Source organism: Helianthus annuus, chromosome 7 (assembly GCF_002127325.2).
Source record: "Helianthus annuus cultivar XRQ/B chromosome 7, HanXRQr2.0-SUNRISE, whole genome shotgun sequence".
Classification (NCBI taxonomy): domain Eukaryota; kingdom Viridiplantae; phylum Streptophyta; class Magnoliopsida; order Asterales; family Asteraceae; genus Helianthus; species Helianthus annuus.
In genome coordinates this window covers 129,406,159-129,416,451 of record NC_035439.2, presented here as the reverse complement: position 1 = coordinate 129,416,451, position 10,293 = coordinate 129,406,159, and the positions used below count along the sequence as shown (strand labels likewise).

Below are 10,293 nucleotides of genomic sequence, written 5' to 3'. Positions count from 1 at the left end.
CTTGTATTTCTTATATTCGTTAATAATATTTTTCACGTAACCCGAAAAAAGTAAAAAACCACAACCCGAAGCGTGAGACTCGTCGTGTCTTTATTCAAATTTCAACCCCTCATAACTTTTGTTTGCAAGCTATATTATAATCTTTATGTGAAAAGTTGCAATAATAAATAACTTAACAGCAAAGAATAAAGAATCAGGTGGCTGATCGACAGGCGACGTCGGTAACGTGGACACCTCAGCTCAGCCTTTTCATCATCAATTTACATTTTGAATTTTGAAATGGGAACATGATAACTATTCTCTTTTTCTTTATAACTTTATTAAACCAAAATTAATATTAATAAAAAAACTTTTTGGCCGCAATAAAAAATCATCACCGAGATTCATACCGATTTCACAGGAACCAGACAACGGCGTTTTTCTCTTCTTCACCCAAAACTGACTGTAAGCACCTGCAAACCCTAATTTCTCAATAAATCTCAAATTGCTCATTGTTAACCTCCATTTCTGTACATGAATTCGTGTTTGATTGAGTTGATTTCATGTTCTACTTGCACATTTCATGTGATTTGATCGATCTATTTCACACATAGTTAAAGCGACGTCGTTTAGGGTTTGTTATCGATGCTTATTATGCTTTTAGTTATGATTTGCGTGTTTGATTCATTTAGCACTGTGTTATGAGGTTTCTGTAAGCTCGGATCACAAATTTGGATCTTAACTGCTTACGTCATGTGGCTATGCTGACGTCATGTGTTTGTGTTTTTGGCGTGAATGTTGTTTATGCAATTGTTAATGCAGATCAATTATTTAAGTAATGAAGTAGTGAGTAAGTAACTGTTTTTAGAGTCACTGTTTAGATCTTTAGGGTTTGGTTAGATTTTGAAAGAGGGATGGTTTTCTAGTTAATGGTGATAATTATGGATTATGTTCAAGGTTATTGATAGATTTTACGGAGAATGAAGCGGTTTGTATATTTGTAGTTGTGGCTATCTACTTGTTGGTGTCATCTATAATGATTATTGGATCAAAAACTTCCTGTTTGGACTGATTATTGCCTACTTTTTAGAGTAAGTTAGGCACCAGAAAAAGAGAATTAGGCTGGCCCAACATACAAGAATGTAACGGGCCCACGTGCATAATATCGAAGTAATTATCTTTCTGAAACCAGAGAAGAATCGAAATGGCAGTCAATCTTTTATGATAATAGAAAGAGAAGTGATATTGTGATGGTTATATTCTTTCGATTTTAGGATCTAGTGAAGAGTAAAATGCATAGATCTCATTTTATTGTTAGCTAGTTTGAACCGAATTATTTGAAAATATTGTGATGATTACTTCATTGAGAATAGTATATCTAACTGATTTGACAGTTTGTTAAATTAATTTGGATTTACTAAATCCAACAATTTTGTAACTTGTTTTATAAAACTAATTATATTGTTTTTCAGGTATTCTAGCTGTGTTCCAAATTTTCTTTTGCCCTGTAGTATTTTGGTGAATGCTCTAACTTCATTAGGAATTTCTCGCATAGTTACCTGGAGATTGACGTTTAACCTTTCTCACTTTTAGCACAATGAAAGGCATGTATCGCAGGTCAGTTGATACATTTTTACTAAACATTGGATCGCACTTGTTGATTCATCTTGCAAAATGTGACTTTTGTTTGGTTGAGCCATGTTAATTAATCAGTAATGTTATTTTTGATCCAGTGGTGTTTTCAGGAAGTCGAGTGGTGGTGGAAAACTAATTATAACCACAATTATGGGAATTGTAGTTGGATATTTTATTGGTGTTTCTTTTCCATCCGTTTCTCTTACCAAGGTAACTTCTAAATCTCGGATATACGTTTACTACACAAAACCATCTATCTATATTTTATTTCAATATATTATTTTTGTAGGTTATATTACCTTCAAGCATTTATTCACCATTTGATGTAACAATGCGTGAGGATCGATCTAAAGCCCTAGAACGCAGTTTCCCTGAAAATCTTGGCTCTGGTAATACACCTACAACACCTAAGGTATGTTTTATAAGAATATTTATCGACTCTATTGCTTGTTGAAAACTAACGTATTTTTATCCATTACAACGTTATTTTGTTTGTGTACCAGATCTATGTTCCAACAAATCCTCGTGGTGCGGAGTCATTGCCTCCGGGAATCGTGGTCGCAGAGACCGACTTATATTTGAGAAGATTATGGGGTGAACCTAGTGAAGTATGTTTTCAAATATTTACTTTGCATGTTCAAGATGCAATACATGTATTTCTATAACCTAAGATGCCTTAAAAATGTCGGTTTTTTTTAGGATTTGAAGAAAAAGCCGAAGTACTTGGTAACTTTCACCGTCGGTTGGGGTCAGAGGAACAATATCGATGCATCGATAAAAAAGGTTCCATCGTATATCCATTCATATAAATTCTGTTGCTTGTTCTAGGATACTAAGGTTTGGTCATGACCATTTGTCGTTTTTTGTAGTTTTCTGGGGATTTTCAAATCTTGCTTTTTCACTATGATGGCGTAGTTACAGAGTGGGATCAATACGAGTGGTCAAAGCAGGCAATTCACATCAGCGTTAAGAAACAAACCAAATGGTATGTTTAAAGCTATGAAGTTAATATCGGTTATTGGTCCCCGTGTAAAATATCGGTGTCAAATATCGGTAACGATGTTATCGGCGATGTTGACTGATATATCATCGATTTTCCTGATATGAGTACCTTTCTTCTTCTTTCTTCTTGGTTCCACCATTCGTGTTTCTTCTTATTGCTGCTATTAGTGTTTTAAGTCTTAATTGTTAGTGTTAAATGTTAGTGTTTAAGTCTTAATCAGTTTCTACTTGCTACAATTGTTAGTGTTTTGCAAGTTGCAAATGGTTAATTTGTTAATGGTAGAGAGTATACTGATTTGTTAGTGTTAAATTGCTATATATATAAATTCTGCATGATATTACCGCTATCCCACCGCGATAACCTATATCTCAAATATCGGTCCTTGACCGATATCCCATTTTTTACCGCATTAACTGCATAGGTTAAAAGTTGTGTTATTGCAAACCTGTTATTTACATGTTTGCCACATTGCTCTCCTCATTGTTTTTATTGTATCAAACTTTTTAACAGGTGGTACGCAAAGAGGTTTCTGCATCCGGATATTGTAGCAGCATATGATTATATTTTCATTTGGGATGAAGACCTTGGTGTTGAACACTTTAACGCAGACAAGTATTTTCGTCTTCTCTGCTCGTGAAATCTTTGTTATTTCTTGATAGTAGATTGTAAATTTACTATCTTATGGCTTATGCATTGTATTCTAGGTATATCCAGTTGGTTAAGAAACACGGTTTGGAGATTTCTCAGCCTGGTCTTGAACCCAATAACGGATTAACATGGCAAATGACAAAGAGGAGAGGTGATAAGGAAGTTCACAAGTAGGTTAACTATTAATATTAATAATATATGTACAGTGTTTCTTGAAATAGCTTCTAGTTATTGGCCATACTTAAGTAATGTATGTCTTTATTGGTCTATAGGGATACGGAAGAGAAACCGGGATGGTGCAGTGATCCTTATTTGCCTCCATGTGCAGCGTAATCTCTCTCTCTATATATATAATTCTGATTACTATTGAATGTTACTTTAGGGTGATGTGAACATTCACATGTTTATATGTTTGTGTAAAGATGCAAATCAAAGATTGGCATCTTTAGAAGTTAACATGCATGATTTGTCAGTTCTAATGCATAACACTTTGGTTTAATTTTAAACTAGTTTTCCACCCGGCACGCGTTGAGCCGTCGTCGTACGCGAAATAATAGCGTATAGACAACAATCGACCAGACTCGTTTCCGAACTTGATTTTCGTCAAAACGTATGATAAATCGAATTTATACCGTCGAATCAAAACTTATTACATTTGACCCGATTGTTTCCAAACAAAATTTACGTCAAAACGTAGTCCAACTCAAAATGTACATGAAAAACATTTTATAATTGACCTGAGTACCCGACTCGTTTTCAAACAAAATCTACGGTAAAGCGTAGATGAACTCAAATTTATACCGACACGTCCATAAAAAATAAAAACGTAAGAATTTAGTGTAAGCTCCAAACTTCAGAAACTTGAGGGGGTCAAAGTGACATTTACAAAGTTAGAGGGTTACCTTTAACATTATAGCAAAGTTTGGGGGGTAGAATGGGTTAGATGTCAAAAGTTTGAGGGTTAAAGAGAAGTTAGAAAGTATGGGGGCCTTTTTTGTGAAGTTAGAAAGTTGGAGGGTCATTTTTGTCAAGTTAGAAATTTGAGGGGTGAATTCTGTCGATATAAAAAAGTTGAGGGATGAATTTTGTCAATAGAGAAAAGTTGAGGGGTGATTTTTGACTAACCAGAAAGGTGGTCGGCACCCAACCAAGGTTTTAAAAAACGGAAACGAGTTTCGAGGCGTTTTCCCTTCGCCTCACGAGGCGAACCGAGGCGTAATCCCGAGGCGGAATTAAAAAATAAATATAAAAATTATATATCTTATAAATATAATAATACTAACTAAACTCATCATCAAAATCATCAAAAACACATAAAAAAGACATAAATTGCTTGAAATTGACACAAAAAGTCAACATCAAAAACAAACATCAGAAACCACTGAGGTGCAGCCTTTTTAGCGCCTCAGCTCTGAGGCGCACGTACAATAGAAACCCCATGAGGCGCGCCTCAGAATTGTTTTTTGGGCGTTTCGCCTCGAGGCGCGCCTCGAGGCGCACGCCTCAACCATTTTTTAAAACCATGCACCCAACCTTTCAATTTTAAGATTTATGTAATTTTACTGCTTCTATGCAGATTTGTAGAGATTATGGCTCCGGTATTCTCTCGGACAGCTTGGCGGTGTGTGTGGCATATGGTTCAGGTAAAGATACATCTCACGTGTCTAGACGATAATAGTCAAATAAGATGTACGCAAAACATTTTACCACTGGAATTGTTCCATTCACAGTTATTCTTATATCGGCTTTATTATGTTTTTGCAGAATGATCTGGTGCATGGATGGGGTTTGGATTTTGCACTTAGAAGATGCGTTAAGGTCGGTCCGTCATTCATTTGTCATTCATTTTTATTTTATTACGAGTAAAATGCCATTTCCGTCCCTGAGGTTTGGCTAGATTTGCGACTTTTGTCCAAAGGTTTGTTTTTTTCGCATCTGGATCCAAAAGGGTTGAGCTCTTGCCATTTTCATCAGGCTCGTTAACTCAATCCATTTTTCTCTGTTAAATCAGGGGTATTTCCGTCTTTTTTGTTAACTTAAAGGGCAATTCGGTCTTTTATCACTTTATATACAAGCATTTAGCATAATGTACAAGTATTAAAAAAACCGAATTGCCATTTAAGTTAACAAAAAAGTCAAAAATACCCCTGGCTTAACCGAGAAAAATGGATGGAGTTAACAAGCTGAATGAAAATGGCAAGATTTCAAACTTTTTGGATCCAGATGCAGAAAAACAAACCGTTGGACGAAAGTCGCAAAACTGACCAAATCTCAAGGACGAAAATGGCATTTTACTCTTTTCTTGTCATGTATCTTCTTGTTATTCTAATATCAGCTCTATGTTCTCACAGCCTGCACACGAGAAAATCGGCGTTGTTGATTCACAGTGGATCATTCATCAAGTCGTTCCTTCTCTCGGTAGCCAGGTGCATGACGGTTTTGATCGAAATACCGAACAACTATTTTGACATGATTATTTATTATCATTGTTTTTAAAAAAATTCAGGGTCGGTCTGAGAACGGTGAAGCGCCATGGAAAGGGGTAAGAGATAGATGCAAAAGCGAGTGGGCATTGTTCCAAGATCGACTTGCGAATGCCGATAAAGCTTACTTTAAGCAGATGGGATAGGACCGACGCAGGAAGTCATGTACATTGTTTTGTTTGTTTCTTGACCCGTTTTTAGCCCGATTCAGCCCGTGAGGTGGTTGGTTGGGTGATAGGGATCCATACTTTGTACTGTAGCATATAGTCCCACTATATGATGAGAGAATATGTCAGCTTTTGTGCATAGTTTATGTTATGATACCATTCAGCAGTCTGAGTGGTTCCTATCCTTTCTGTTTGATGTTTGTATAATCTTAAATCACTTTTTGTTGGACCAGAAAATAACATGATTAGAGTTTGATCTTGTTGATTGTTATCTTTCTACATTTCTACATAAGATGTGAGACATCAAAGTAACAGTAAACAAAGCATGGATTGACCCGATATGACCCGACCCGTTTGGTGTAATTGTATAGTCTTATTTTTCTTCATATTGTTTAAGGAAAATGTGTGTTAAGAGGGGCACATCAAAGCCAAAATTAACTTGAATTATTGGTAAGCTATGGTTGTTGAGTCCGACCCAAGCTGTTTGGAGTATCATTCAAGATGCACTCGTTCCACCTAACAAATAATGCAACTATTTTAATACAACTCTTGTTTTTGTTTATTTTTCATAATAATAATTACCATCATATCAAATAAACTTTTGTTGTATACAAATCATCCTATTGGGGTGTAATAACAACATGGATATAAATTTCTGACACGACACAAACATAACAAGAAATTCATAGGTTTTGACTTATCTTATATAAGTCCAGGTCACCCTAACGGGTTCGTAGGTTCACCCGTGCGTTTTATATTTATTTTCTTTTTATAATATGTTTTATGTCGTAACTTAAAATTGGTGCATTTTATGCCAAATCCAAATTTAATAAAATTTTTTTACAAGTTCAAACGTAATTACTTTATATACATTTGTAAGTTCCTTTTGTAAATTTACAGTTTTTTTTTGAGTACCAACTTAGAAAATAACATAAAAATATTTTATAAGTTAAACATGTGTCGTGTTCAGTTTCATACGTGTTCAAGTCACGTTGAGTTCAACCCATTAACCCACGAACACGATCCGTGTAAGAAGTTAAAAAAACAATAAGTTTGGTGGTGAAATTTGAAAACTTCAACTTACTTTTAACATAGATAACAGCTACAGTTGAAATAAAAACATATATATATTGTTTGTTTTGCCTTCAAATCCAAGCAAACAATTGCAATTTTAGGTACCAACCGCAGATGCAGATGGCAGACCACAAATTATATACCCCTTCATTCCATATCCCTTCAACCTCACATTCTCCTTCACTTCAACTACTCAACTGTTTCTTAAACCACTTGTTACATAAGTAATACTTCTTGTTGTATGTTTGAATGATTATTTGTGTGTTGGTTTTAAGTCTTATAAAGTTTGCTTTGTTTTACCATTGTTGCAGGTGGTAGATTGCAGACGATTTTTGACGTCGGGTAATTGTGCAAAAGAAGATGGGAGAATTGACAGGGTTCCAGTTGGGTGTTATTGGTGCATTGTTTTTATCAGTGGCATCATCAGTGTCTATTGTTATATGCAATAAAGCTTTGATGAGCAATCTTGGTTTTCCTTTTGGTAAACTTTTTATATCTCCTTTGTATTTTTACTTGCATGTCATGTAACAATACGTAGAGCGGAAGCACAAAAGATATTGGGGGGCCATTCTTGACCTGTATAAAAAACGGGTAAAACCGTTAACCCGTTTAAGTATTTAGAAAAAAACTTTTATATTTTTGTTTTTGTTTTTCTGTTTTCCATTTTATATGGTTAGTCATAATAATGTTAGTTTTGACACACAATATTATTTACTTGTCACACTCATACTAACCATTAAACACGTTATCGATAACCCGCTTACAACCCAACAACCCGCATATAACTCGTCAACATGTATGACTTGTTTAAAAAACGGGTTAAACAGGTCGCGTTCGGTTTGACTCGAATCTATGTTTGTACAGGCTAGGGTTGAAATCTTTGAAACAAATAATAATAATAATATTAGTCGGGTTAGTTGCACATTTCAACCCGCCAATCCGCAACCCGCTAACCTGCCAACCCGACACGATTAACATCCCTAGTACGGCTCATTTGCGACCTTTACGTATGTTTCTTATGGCCCCCCTAATATTTACTCATAGCCAAGTTATGCTAGTTTTGTGCTTGGGCCTTTTCTGTCCTTTTTTTTTTTTTTTTGGTCTAGCTTGATCCAAATAAGAGTATGCTAACTCTTGGATCAGCTCTGTAACAACAATACACATAATCTAACCATATTTACTAAAGTAAGCTATTTAAATTTTCTTTGAAGCTACAACATTGACAAGTTGGCATCTGGTGGTAACATATTGCACACTTCATGTCGCGCATCGTTTGAATTTCTTCGAAAACAAGAGAATCGATATGAAGACGGTGATCTTGTTCGGTATCCTAAACGGGGTTTCAATTGGTTTTCTTAACTTGAGCCTCGGCTTTAACTCCATTGGCTTTTATCAGGTTGTCTTTCCTAAACAAGTCTTTGTGCACATATAGGATACCTCAAATCTATAGTTATAACTCATTCTATTGGTTTGGTTTTATTTTTCACAGATGACCAAACTTGCCATCATACCTTTTACCGTCCTCTTAGAAACTCTTTTCTTGAAAAAACAGTTCAGGTAAACACATATGTTTGGGTTAGAGTTTAGGGTTCAGGGTTTTACGCGCATTTCTAAATAATGTTTCTGGTCAATGACGACTTGCAGCCAGAAAATAAAGTTATCGCTTTTCGTCCTACTTTTGGGAGTCGGCATAGCGTCAGTGACAGATCTTCAGCTCAATTTTGTTGGCACAATTCTCTCCCTTCTAGCTATTGCCACCACATGTGTTGGTCAAATTGTATGCTCCCCACTCTTTTTAACATTTTTTTTTAAATTTTAATGGTAGAAAATGGAAGTAATTTGAAATAATCTCATGTTATTCTTAACAAGATGTTGTTATTTCAGCTGACAAACACAATCCAAAAGAGACTAAATGTGTCATCAACTCAACTGCTGTATCAATCAGCACCGTTTCAAGCAGCTATTCTGTTCGTCACCGGCCCTTTGGTAGATCAATATCTTACCAAGCAAAATGTTTTTGCTTTCAAATATTCACCTCTTGTTTTGGTATTCCTCTATCGCCTTTCTCTTTATATATATATATATATATATATATATATATATATATATATATATATATATATTTTTTTTTTTAAACGTTTTCTTTCTTTTGACCCGTTATCCAACCAGTGTTTGAACTTAAACGTTTAAATTGGAGGGTCGGAAATATTAGAAATTAAAATTACAGTTCTTACGCATAAGAAAACCAAATAGAGATAATATTTTTCAAAGCTAACGGGCTAAACTATACACGTCGAAAGATTTTTTGAAGTACATGCATGCATGCATGTAATATGTTGATGTGATTATAATTGTATATGTTGCAGGGATTCATAATACTATCATGTTTGATTGCGGTTTCCGTGAACTTCAGTACATTTTTGGTGATTGGGAAGACATCACCAGTTACATATCAAGTGTTGGGGCATTTAAAAACATGTCTTGTTCTTGGTTTTGGGTATACTTTGCTACATGACCCTTTCACAGAGAGAAACATCATAGGAATACTTGTTGCCATTCTTGGAATGGGTTTGTATTCTTATTTTTGTACCCATGAAAACAAAAAGAAACAAATGATTGATCTCTCTCCGGGTTCGCAGGTATCATTTTCTCTCCGTAAACCCTAAATCCTAAACCCTGAACCACAGTTGATGGAATTTTATTTTAATTGATTGATTTTTTTTTTCAGATTAAAGATAAGGATAGTAACACCCCTCTTTTGGGAAATCAAGATAAAGAAAATCATTTTGAAGTGAAGAAAGCAACCAAAGACTCCCTTGTTTAAGATAAAGTGACTGTTAGGGATTGTTAAATGTGTTTATTTCCTTTTTAATTCAAATGAGTATAGTCAAATTTTGATTCTTTTAAATAAATCCAAAGCTGTTACATTTGAATTGGTTTAGTCTTTTATTTTGTTGTGGTTTTGTATATTGATGGATTTCCAACTTTTTGTTCTAAAACATTGTTAGATATTGCGTCAAGAACTAGAAATATTTAAAATTTTACATGTGTTTTATGTCCTAATACTAACAAAATTATAGAGGTGACAAAATAGATCGACAACCTTAACGTGTTTGGCAAAACCTCAAGTAGTGTACCGCCCAAAACATCTTGGCTATGATTTTTTTTGTTCATTTTAAATAATAATTATAATATAAAATTTTATTTGTTATATATGATTACTAGGTTAGAATCTCGTGTATTATATAGATTGAATAAATATAATTTTATAAACTAAATAATAAAACAATATATTTTTAAAACC

At 34.6% G+C, this 10,293-nt stretch overlaps 2 protein-coding genes across 3 annotated transcripts; both read left to right on the top strand.

The window, feature by feature from the left end:
* Window positions 1-285: 285 nt before the first annotated feature.
* LOC110878690 lies at window positions 286-6,202 on the top strand. Of its 2 annotated transcripts, none has more exons than XM_022127043.2 (14): window positions 286-444; window positions 1,452-1,596; window positions 1,725-1,824; window positions 1,904-2,026; window positions 2,118-2,222; window positions 2,314-2,397; window positions 2,484-2,599; window positions 3,128-3,229; window positions 3,322-3,435; window positions 3,538-3,594; window positions 4,842-4,908; window positions 5,030-5,083; window positions 5,617-5,691; window positions 5,772-6,202. In XM_022127043.2, exons 2-14 carry the CDS (start codon window positions 1,577-1,579, stop codon window positions 5,892-5,894), a joined length of 1,140 nt encoding a protein of 379 aa, XP_021982735.1. In that variant the 5' UTR covers window positions 286-444; window positions 1,452-1,576; the 3' UTR covers window positions 5,895-6,202. The 2 variants fall into 2 exon arrangements, with proteins under 2 accessions (XP_021982735.1, XP_021982734.1); XM_022127042.2 differs by having other exon boundaries at window positions 1,713-1,824.
* Window positions 6,203-7,114: 912 nt separating this feature from the next.
* Window positions 7,115-9,930, top strand: LOC110878689 (UDP-xylose transporter 1). The gene is made up of 8 exons (XM_022127041.2): window positions 7,115-7,213; window positions 7,301-7,470; window positions 8,201-8,385; window positions 8,479-8,546; window positions 8,634-8,766; window positions 8,874-9,035; window positions 9,356-9,628; window positions 9,718-9,930. Exons 2-8 carry the CDS (start codon window positions 7,350-7,352, stop codon window positions 9,811-9,813), a joined length of 1,038 nt encoding a protein of 345 aa, XP_021982733.1. The 5' UTR covers window positions 7,115-7,213; window positions 7,301-7,349; the 3' UTR covers window positions 9,814-9,930.
* Window positions 9,931-10,293: the final 363 nt, after the last annotated feature.

Coding starts and splice junctions, on each gene's coding strand:
- LOC110878690 (XM_022127042.2), top strand. CDS start 1,577: ATGAAAGGCATGTATCGCAG. Junction 4,909..5,029: donor GTGTGTGGCATATGGTTCAG/GTAAAGATACAT, acceptor ATGTTTTTGCAG/AATGATCTGGTGCATGGATG. Junction 5,692..5,771: donor TTCCTTCTCTCGGTAGCCAG/GTGCATGACGGT, acceptor AAAAAAATTCAG/GGTCGGTCTGAGAACGGTGA.
- LOC110878689 (XM_022127041.2), top strand. CDS start 7,350: ATGGGAGAATTGACAGGGTTCCAGTTGGGTGTTATTGGTGCATTGTTT. Junction 8,386..8,478: donor ACTCCATTGGCTTTTATCAG/GTTGTCTTTCCT, acceptor TATTTTTCACAG/ATGACCAAACTTGCCATCAT. Junction 9,629..9,717: donor ATCTCTCTCCGGGTTCGCAG/GTATCATTTTCT, acceptor TTTTTTTTTCAG/ATTAAAGATAAGGATAGTAA.